The 10,815-nt window shown below is 34.3% G+C and overlaps 2 protein-coding genes across 4 annotated transcripts; both read left to right on the forward strand.

Moving 5' to 3' along the window:
- The first annotated feature begins 3,546 nt into the window (after positions 1–3,546).
- On the forward strand, positions 3,547–8,068 carry LOC133674399 (protein WVD2-like 5). Of its 2 annotated transcripts, none has more exons than XM_062095483.1 (9): positions 3,547–3,831; positions 4,571–4,774; positions 4,892–5,140; positions 5,231–5,271; positions 5,482–5,547; positions 5,670–5,769; positions 5,865–5,936; positions 6,022–6,132; positions 7,221–8,068. In XM_062095483.1, the coding sequence occupies exons 2-9, from the start codon at positions 4,577–4,579 to the stop codon at positions 7,650–7,652; spliced, it is 1,269 nt and encodes a 422-aa protein (XP_061951467.1). In that variant the 5' UTR covers positions 3,547–3,831; positions 4,571–4,576; the 3' UTR covers positions 7,653–8,068. The 2 variants fall into 2 exon arrangements, with proteins under 2 accessions (XP_061951467.1, XP_061951466.1); XM_062095482.1 differs by having other exon boundaries at positions 3,548–3,831; positions 4,571–4,810.
- Positions 8,069–9,750: 1,682 nt separating this feature from the next.
- On the forward strand, positions 9,751–10,552 carry LOC133674400 (photosystem I reaction center subunit psaK, chloroplastic-like). 2 transcript variants are annotated; one of them, XM_062095485.1, is made up of 3 exons: positions 9,751–9,908; positions 10,059–10,139; positions 10,281–10,552. In XM_062095485.1, exons 1-3 carry the CDS (start codon positions 9,837–9,839, stop codon positions 10,506–10,508), a joined length of 381 nt encoding a protein of 126 aa, XP_061951469.1. In that variant the 5' UTR covers positions 9,751–9,836; the 3' UTR covers positions 10,509–10,552. The 2 variants fall into 2 exon arrangements, with proteins under 2 accessions (XP_061951469.1, XP_061951468.1); XM_062095484.1 differs by having other exon boundaries at positions 9,755–9,920.
- Positions 10,553–10,815: the final 263 nt, after the last annotated feature.

The following is a 10,815-nucleotide window of genomic DNA, read 5'->3' on the forward strand; positions in this document are numbered from 1 at the left end:
ATATATATCTCAATTAATCTTACGATTCTAAAGTTCACAACTATGTAAATCTCTAGTGATCCTGAGATTTGTGAAACTCGAACTTATAACTTTTAAAAAATAAATCTATAATATAATTAATTAAACTATACCTCTTAAAATTAATTTTATTATTATTTTAATTATCCTAGCGGAAAACCTTTTTGAACTCTAAATATCCACATTCTTCTAATCAAAGCATATTGGTAAAATCTTGTTACCATTCTAAGCTTTATTACAATCTTTATTGTTATTATTACATTATTATTAATTATGAGAATAAGAATACTTTCATTATTGAAAAAAATGGTTGAGGTCTAGCTTCATAATAATAATAATAATAATAATAATAATCACTATTGAAATACTTTTCTCAAATTTACATTAAGTTATTTCCAAATTTTAAAAATAATTTTTTGTTTACAATTTTTTTTTGAAAAAGCAATGAAATATATAACTTCGCAGTTCATGAAATGCCCTTTAAGTAGAGAAGTATTTATAAAAGGAAATTCCATCTAATCATCTAAATTACTCAGTAACATTAAGATATTTGATATTGTGATAATATTTATTTTTCAAAGTATTTTTAATTTAAAAATATATCAAAATATTTTTTAAATTTTATTTTTAACACCAACATATCAAAACAGTACCATTGCAAAAACAGACAGAACCTCAAAGCTGAATGTCATTTCAATTAATTTTGGTTTTTTTTCTCTCTAGATTCTGTATAAATAAACAACATTTTATTAGTGTTGCACCCACCCACTTTGAACAGCCTGAAATCTGTTATTTGTTACTATAATTTGTAAGTGAAAAAAATATTGTAAGAAGAATGGAACCGCTGTGACAACATAGTACTCATCGATTCGTGGGAGAGACAATGTCAAAGGTTGACGAAACCATCATACAGCGCAAAATCTTACCTATCCCTACCCAACTTGGCTTAAAAGTATTTGCCTCTCTTGTCATGAAGGTGATGCAAACGCACTCCCATGAAAGCAACCCAATTTCTTTAAATTTGACCACCAACCTTTTCTTCTCATCTAATTATCTATGGAACTGTGATGAGATTACGGTTGCTTGAAAATATAATTATTTTTTATTTAGAAATACTTTAAAATAATATTTTTTTGTTTTTGTAGATAATTTTGGATAATAACATATTAGAATGATCAGAAAACACAAAAAAATAATTTGAAGAAAAGACAAAAAAAATTATTTTTAAAAAAAAAAAACACTTTTAAAATACAAAAACAAACAGTCATGTTATTGAAAATCAAGAAAGCTATCGATCTTGTTTGGGAACGCGGTGCAAATCATGTTCCCAAAAATTTTGAAATATTTTTATATTTTCATATTATTTTGATGGGCTGATATTAAAAATGATTAAAAAAAATAAAAGAAATATTATTTTAATATATTTTTAAGCAAAAAACATTTAAAATTATAACCACTATCACAATTTCAAACAGGTTTAATTTCCTGAACCGATAGAGTTTCCTTAAACCGATAGAGTTGCCATCATGTAATTTGTGAGTAAATCTCTCTTTGAATTACATTAAGGAAACGTTAATTTTTATGTTGGTCAATTTGTTTGCCTAACCTCCCCTTTTTCCCCCTTCTTTAAATTCCCAACCGTCCCACTGAAATTCAAGTTTCAAACTAGCATGGTAACATGGTGTGTTTGGCCCTTCTCCTTCTTATCACAAAGGACTTTGCATTTAATTGTAGTTATACAACACTGGTGGAAAGGGATATTTGAAAAGAACACTCACTTGGAATAGAATCGAAGTTACTAAACTCAGTTCCATTGATGCCTTGAAATGAAGGATTTTAAATGAAATCATTTCAATAATGTTTTACAAAAATTAACATAAATTTTGACTGAATTGATCAAGTTACGAGCTAACTATCTAAATTATTTGAGTTTTACCTAGTCAATTCTCATTTGATTATTTTTACTTGGCTACGATTATATCTTGAAATAGGTTCGATAATACCGAGTAAAATAAGTAAAATAAAAAAAATAACCTGAAAAGATAGCTCAATTGGTCAGACCTTAGGTTTGTTTCCCAATGATCACGAGTTTGAGTTACCTCATAATCACTAGAGGCTTACATAATCGTTACTTTCAGGACTCGTGAAATTAATCGAGATACATGCAAGCTAGACCAAACACCCGTGTTAATAAAAAAATTAAAAATATATATATTAAAATATTTAATTTTGACACAAAGATGACACTGGCACCATGAGGAATAAATGCAGGAAGGAGATGATTTGGCTGTAAAAGGGACAGTAGAACTTTTGCTCAGGCTGTTTCATGTAACCTCAAAATTTTTTACAGCCAAGTTATCATGTCTAGTCACATCTTCTCTAGATTTAAAGCATAATTCAATTCATTTATCAAAATTTAATTTATAAATTTCCACAATTAATGCATATTAAAACAAATCTACGGAATTTGCAACTTAATTTTATTTAAGATCAATAAACCTTACTTAACGTAAAAGAGTCTCAAAAAAATCAATTTACAAATTCCATGGAAACCTAACCGGCTAGAATGGTACTCTTTTTTAGGTTAATTGAGCACTAATAATCAAATATTAAAAAATTATGAGTGCCAAATTATATATATATATATATATATATATATATATATATATAATCACCATATATTTTTGTGATTTTCAATTGGTAAATTAGTATGAAGGTTTACTTTTAGGTTATTTTAACTGAGATGAAATTTTTCAAATTTTAATCAATTTTAAAAGATTATAACAACATCAATAAAACATTTTTTTAATTACAATAAAATAAACATAAAAAATTTGAAAAACCAATCACATACCATTATTATATATAAACGTGTTTGGAAATATGGTTGCGGTTACTTTTTAAAAAAATTTTCACTTGAAAATATATCAAAATAATATATTTTTTAAATTTTAAAAATTATTTTTGGCATTAACACATCAAAATGATTTAAAAACACCTAAAAAATTAATTTAAAATAAAAAAAAAGTAAAGCAAAAACAAAGAGGCATGTTCTCATTTATATTTATTTACACATTTACACAAATAATTAAAATTTAAAATTAAAAAATATTACAATTAGTAAAATAAAATTAACCACAGTATTTGAAATTTGATGATTGAAAGAATTAAAGGTACAACACCATCCCACTATCCTCGATGGATGAAATTAATTTTTTTTTATAATAAGATCCAATTTGAAATTTAAAAAAAGTGCATGTATTGACAAATAGGAGGACAAAAATGCACTCACCACTCCCCATATATCTTTCCCATTTCATAATAAAAAAACAATACCCAATAATCACAAAAAAAAAAAAAAGTGGTTAATAAATTTCATCCTAAGTAGGACCACTCCATTAGCAACTGTTAATTGTCCACTAATTATTAATCAGTTACTTAAAATAACCGTATATCCTTATCTACTTACTCTTCTATAACCGTATAATTATACGTATACACCATACCTCCTTCCCCTCTCTTTTAAGCATACAGCGTGGGTGTAGAGTGAATGACCTGGAAGGAAGGAAATAAAATGGATTGGAGTCTTCAGCCTTTGGAATCCTAAAACATAAAAAAAATACACTACTAAATAATTTTATTTTTATTTTTAGAGAAAAATAATCCGAACAGAGATCGATCTTACTCTTTCGGGTCGGATCCTGCGGTTCACTGTGCCCGGTCTTATCTCAGATCCTTCATAGCCATTGATAAATCTGTCACTGTCTTCTACTTGATTGATGAAGTTTTGATTTTCGCTGCACGCGTTTCGAGGTAAGGAAGTTATCGGGAGTTTCGTTGTTTTTTTCCTGTTTGGTTGCTGAGAAAACTTTTTCATGTTATTCTTTCTCTCTCTCACTGTAGAGTTAGATTTGAGTGGTTAGTGAACTTGTTTGGTACTTAACGGAGTGTTGGTTTTTGTTTGCTTGTTTTTTTTTTTTTTGGCTATGAGCAGATCAGTGTTAAAAGGCGGGATTTGAGACTTGGAAATGCTGACATTCTTTTAACTAATTTGTTGAGCAATATTGGTTTTTGTACTGATTTGATTCTGATTTTCTTGAGGATTAGAAATTCATTTGTTTAAGTCTTGTTTGGTTGCTGAGAAAGTGGGGGAGGGAAAAATGGTTGGGATTAGTGAAATTGTTATAGATTGAATTGAGTTAACTAGGTACTTAGCCATCCTTTTTCTTTGTAATCTAGTGTTTTGTAAACACAGTTTGTTAGACATTTTTCTGGAAATTGTGCTGGTTAATGAGTGCAATTTTGGGTTTTGAAGCACAATGAAATTTGTGAGGGGCTTGTTTCTGTGTAGACAACGAAGGAGGGTGAGATTGAGGATTATTTTCGATGTTTAATAGCTTTGGGTTTGTAATTATGACTCGGTTATTATATGGAAACAGAGAAACAATTTTTGCAGTCTAATTGTTAGTGCTCAGTGTATGCTTTGTGTTTTGTCTAATCATCTTTTAGTTGCTTAAGTTTGTTTTATATATTTAACTATTCTTCCTTGCAGAGTGTGATGGATTCTGATTATCATCTTTTCCCTGATGATGGGCTTGAGACTGTCCATCAAAATGGTGTTCATGAGCAAAGTGCTGCTGCTGGAGAGGATGGTGTTGTTTCGAATAATTTAAGTGGGAGCATGGGAAACACTTTTAAGGTTGATGATTGTACTAATGATAATCTGTCCACCAGGGAAGTCGAGGGTGAATTAAAGGTATATGTGGGAATCAATGGATTTTCTGTTTCTAAGGTATGGAGATGTTTGGCTCTGTGTGTTTTGTACAACGGCTAAAACTAAGCCTGATTTAGACTTGGTGTTTTTATCACATAGGAAGGAGAAGCCCAAGTGAAAGATGCTGATAATTCAGAGAGAGCTAGATCACAGAAGGTTTCAGGAAAGAGTGGCAACGCAAAGCCCTCAAACCCAAAAAATGTGTCAGCCACTCAGGTGAAGGGCAAGGATGGAAGAGATGCTGTGGCTCGAACTGCTGTTTCAAATGGCTCTGTTGCTGTAAATTCACAATTGAAACAGCCTTTGAAAGGTAACTCATTCAACGAGAGGCAGGGTCAGGCATCCAAGGTATGGTCGACAATGCTTTTTGCCTTCGGACCACGTGTTGATCATTATCTTCACATTTGCTAATCATTTTTCTGCTCTTGTCTGCTACAGCAATCTGGGAAGTCTGATGCAGTGCTGTCTGCTGGCCTTGTGTATGTATTGCTTGTATTTTTTTTATTTGTCACATTTTCTTTTTGTTATTCTTTTTTTACCTTAATGCCCTGGACTTGCATGTCAGTCATTACTAATTGTTAACTGGTTAAATTTGATCCAGAATGTGTCTGTCTGAATTTTTATATCACATTTATCCACAATGCTTGTTTCTCGAGCCATTTGTTAATGGTGATTTTTGCTATATACAGGGAGAAGGCGAAACCTTTGAAGAAAGGGCCTGTTGTGAAAGCTGAAGGAGAAACAGAATCTACTTCGTATCCTTTTTTCTTTGAATGTCATTTCTTTTTCTGAGCAGAACTAGTGTGATCTTCAGCTTTATGTCCATAGGCTACCCTTATCTGTGGAGTGCACATGTTTTTCCTTAATTTCATTGTAGAAGTCCCACTGCAGAAGATGCCAAATCTCGCAAGTTTGGTACACTTCCGAATTATGGTTTCAGCTTTAAGTGTGATGAACGAGCTGAGAAAAGAAAGGAGGTTAGTTTTGCACTTGAACCTTCTTTTTTCTTCATTTAAGCTTCCCTGCAGCAATTATGGTGCTAACATAATATCTTTAATGTTATGTTGTTCAGTTCTACACTAAGCTTGAGGAAAAGATTCATGCAAAGGAAGTGGAAAAGAGTACCTTGCAAGCTAAGTCCAAGGTACAGAAATGTTTATGATTTCTATGGTCTGTAATCTCTATTTGAATTTGTTTCTCGTCATGGCAATCATTCAGTTCTCTCACAGGAAACCCAAGAAGCTGAGATTAAGTTGTTTAGGAAAAGTCTGGCTTTTAAAGCAACCCCTATGCCCAGCTTTTATCAGGAGCCTGCACCACTGAAGGTGGAGCTAAAGAAGGTAACCATGTGTTTTTTTATTACTAGGGCATGCTTGTTTGTCTCTTGCATTCTTGCATTTTTGTTTTGTTTTGCTTTCATACAAGATTAAGGTTAATGTGTATTCACTGCAGTTTTTGGGAATGCAAAATAGACTGGGTTATAGGATGCTCCAGTTGCAAATTGCTATCTGAGCATTTCTTGAATACATTTCTGCACTCCACTAGTCCCTTCAATTGCATCCCATTGCCAATTATTTTGGGTTGTGTTGTTTTCTGTTTTTCGGATCTCAGTTTTTTATCTGTCTCAGATTTTATTTAGAACTTGATTGTTTGAATTGAAGTAACCATATCAAGTTACTATCATGGATCATTATTTTCTTATCATTTGTGCTTGTCTTTGTATATTATATCCATCTAATGACACGATTATCTTGCTGCTATTTGCATCCTTGCTTGGTTAGATTCAGTTGTTCCATGGTCCATGCTTGTAACATTTGGCCTTTTGTTGCAACTAGTGTAGGAGTTGTACCAATGATTGTTTGCTTACTCCTTAGTACCTGCACTCTGCAGGTTTTTACCATGTCACTCTTTGAAATTTGGCAACAAAACTTGCATTGTGGAATACTATTAGGGTCTCACCATTTAGATGCACCAGTGATATTATAGTATTCCCTGGTGGAGCTACTGTTTGTGCCAGATTATGTTGGACAACACTATTGTTTACCAATGTTAAAAGGCCACGTCATGACAATCTTTATTCTTCTTTTGTCAAGATCTCTTCTGTTGAATCTCCTCGTGACCACAACTCAGTTAAGAGGTTATACTTGGGAAGATTTTTCAGGGAAGCTCGCTAATGCTATCGAGATCCTTGTTATTGTATTCATCCTAGTTAACTCTACATGAACGGCTCTGTGTTTAAAGTCCTGTAGAAGTTTACTTTTGCATTTTCCAATGGGTGCACTACCATTGGATTCAGATGATATTATTTGACAATTTCTGCCTCCTATGTGGGTGCTTTGGTCTTTTAGTGATCTTGTTCTTGATATATCCGGCAAGACTGTTATCCAAGTGAAATTGCATTGGCCTTGATGTTGTTACTTTGATGCAGATACCCACAACAAGAGCGAAATCTCCCAAGCTAGGTAGAAAGAAGAGCCCATCCCCTGCGGACTATGAAGGAAATAATAGCCAGAGCAATCGATCAGGTCGTCTAAGTTTGGATGAGAAAATATCTTCTAAGATTCCTATCAGAGGACTTTCTCCTGCCCATCCAAAGAAACCGCAGAGGAAATCCCTCCCCAAACTGCCTTCTGAAAAGATCAACTTATATGCAAATGATGAAAAAAGCAAATTGCCTAAAGCATCAAATGAGGAAAATACCACGTTATCTGATCAAACAAATGAAGGTGTATCTGCTAACCAAGAGCAGGAAGCTGTTTCGAAGAACGAGGCAAGTGAATTTCTGCCCCCAAAAGAGGAGGTGGTGGTTCAAGAGGAAGCTGCCACGTTGATGAAAGGTCCCATAGCTTTGGCAGTTTGACCAAAAAAAAACAGGAATAGAATGCTGTATGAAAAGCCCTCAAATCCATGTGCGTAAATAAAAAAAAAGGTGGAAGACCGGGATTATTGGACAATGAAGACGTGAAGGATTTTGCATGATAGATTGTGATGTTGTGTGCATCATTGATTGTTGTGTGCATGATTTCAGGTTGCTGGTCTTTTCGTTAGGGTTCTACATTCTTGCAGTATCGTATGTTGTCACTTGCAAAAGTTATTCTAGTTTTACATGTTATTTCTTATTTGCCTGCTGTATTGAAAATATTTAGCAAAATTTTGGAGAAGTCTGCTGTTAGATAGGCCATGCTCTTCTGTACTGTCCCTTCGAACCTCTTATATGTGCACAATTGGATTTTGTTAATGTGAATTTGGTGGTGTGAACTGTGAGCCCGTTCTGTTTCTTGATTGTGGTTTTTTTACAGTCATTTTATCTCTTTCTCTCTCTCTCTCTCTACACACACACACACACACACACACTATCAACTGTGGGTTGCAAAAGCACCAAGATTGAGGTTACTTGGAGAGGAAAATTGTGAAGGAAGACATCCGACTGGGAGAAGAGAGTAAAGTGAGAGATGGAGAATGGCTTCACCTCCAAACTACATTCAACACCAGTCTATAAACCCTAAGCCCAAAGCGCGTTAGCTTCACCACGGGGCGAGGTCAAAAGGAAGTAATGACCCAAAACTTGATAGTAATAGCAGTAGCACCATTGCTACTGTCATTGATTGCATAGTTACAAGATGCAGCCCCAAATATGATCCAGAATTCACCATGTTGATAGAATTTGGGAATGTTAATGGCTGGAATCCAATGCATGATCATAATTCCCCTGGTCATAAATTATAAAACAGACTGATGTTTATGCTAGAGGTGGAGGAAACAGAGGAAGAAAGAGGGGATCAAGAGCTATCTTTAGCAGATTTCACTGATGTGGTGCTTGAAGAATATTCTGGGGAGCTATGTCAGATATCACTAAATGCTAGATTTGGCGGGGCTCAATATAGAACAGTGAAGGTTAGAAGTGAGAAGGACAAAAGGCAGAATGAATATTTTGGTGGATACTACCAGTGAGTTAAAATCAAGCCTGTGAATGTTAAGGCTGCAGATGGAGCTGAGATTATTTGTGAACTTATGTGATAATTTTGAATAGAAAATGCAATAGAATACATTCAATACAAGAGCATTTGTATTGCAACTTGGGGTTTATGACATGATCCTGGGAATAGAATGGTTATATAATCTGGGGTGGAATTTCAAGAGACTGTGGATGAAGTTTTGGTGGAAGGGTAAACAGATAGGATTAAAAGGGAGGCCGACGCAAAATATCAGGCATTGGAGTTGAGGAGGAGGTCGATACACTACTTTTCCATGGCCAAGAGTTAAATTGGTTGCAATTAACTAATTTGTTGAATCCTTCGAAAGAAAATATTGAGCTGCATGAAACAGAGTTGACAGTAGAAATAGCTAAGGAATTGTAAGCTATATTGGAAGAATTTGGTGATGTGTCTGCAGAACCTCAGGAATTACCTCCCTCTCATAGCCATGATCATAGAATCGTGCTCCAGTAAGGAGCTGAGCTGGTTAATATTAAGCTATATCGTTATCCACATACTCAGAAAGATGTCATCGAGAAATTGGCTCAAGAAATGCTGGATACTGGTATATAATTCAATCTAGCATAGCCCTTTCTCATCTTGTATAGTGTAACAGGTCAAGAAGAAGAAAGACAGACTTGGAGGATGTGTGTTGATTACCGCAACGTTAATCAGGGATTAGTTCCCTGTTCTATTCATCAAATTAGGATATTACCACTAAGGTGACTAGAATTCAGACATCCATCATTTTCTTCTTCACTTTCTCATGATTTTTGTAAACTTTGCTTATATATTTTTAACTTCCTTTCTTAATTTAATTTTCATAGTTTGGGTAGACAGATCTTGCAAACAATCTCAGCAAAAAACACCTTATCCAACTGGGCAGTCCTATGGCATAATGCCAAGTCAGCTACCTGTATCCAAAGTGTATCCAATTCTAAGATTCTTAAGCCACAAATTGCTCGCGTGGGTATGCATGGTCTTTTGGATCCCAAGTTGTATTATGAAGAATTATAAGAGAAGAGAGAGTGGCTTTCTCTGGTCATTTTTTGCGCATTCAAAGAAGCAAAATGGCAGCCGCCGCCATGATGAATGCTAATACCCTCCCAAGATTCAATGGCCTAAGACCCTCAGCCGCCCCTGTAAGACCCCTGGTTAGTGTTGCTAATAAGAGTTCTTTCTTCTGTTTATTTACTGTTTTTTTCTTCTTTTTTTTGGGTTAATTAAGTTGAACTTCTCTTGAACATGTATATACATTGATCAAAATCTGAAATATTTTGGACATCACGCAGGCAGCTGTTCATCCAGTGAGGCGAAAGGGAAATGGAGCTCTAGGTGCTCGTATGGATTTCATCGGTTCACCCACAAATTTGGTAACAATCTTACTGGACCATGTATCTGATTTCTTGAAGGAAATCGAACGCCTTTCTTTTAAAGATGGATGTTCTCTCTGTTCATAGAAATGGTGGGACAGGAAAATGGACTCATGAGCTTTCGCAATCCCATTTTGTCAGATAATGGTGGCAAGCACAAGCCTCATGCTATTTGCTGGAAGATTTGGGCTAGCTCCATCAGCAAACAGGAAGGCTACAGCAGGATTGAAGCTCGAGGTGAGGGACTCAGGCTTACAAACTGGTGATCTAGCTGGGTTCACTCTTGCTGATACCTTGGCGTGTGGGGCTGTTGGCCACATAATTGGTGTTGGGGTTGTCCTTGGTCTCAAGAACATGGGTGCATTGTAAGAATCTTCATAAGCATATGAATTGAAGTGCTCTGCTTTTAATTCTGTTCGTGTACCATTTTCCTACATGCAGATGCTTGTTGTCTTGAGGAACAATTTGTTCGTAACCCATCAGAATTTCAAATTAATTTTATACGCAAGAAAAGAATATACATGTGTTCGTATCTTAGAGAAATCTAATCATGAATTGGGAATTTGATGCATGAGTTTAATAAAATGAATTGAAAAATATATGAATCAATAAATTATAAAAAGAGCTTATTAATTTTTTTATATTTAATTATATGGCAATAAAAAGGGTTTTCACA

The sequence above is a fragment of the Populus nigra genome, chromosome 15 (genome assembly GCF_951802175.1).
Source record: "Populus nigra chromosome 15, ddPopNigr1.1, whole genome shotgun sequence".
NCBI classification, from domain to species: domain Eukaryota; kingdom Viridiplantae; phylum Streptophyta; class Magnoliopsida; order Malpighiales; family Salicaceae; genus Populus; species Populus nigra.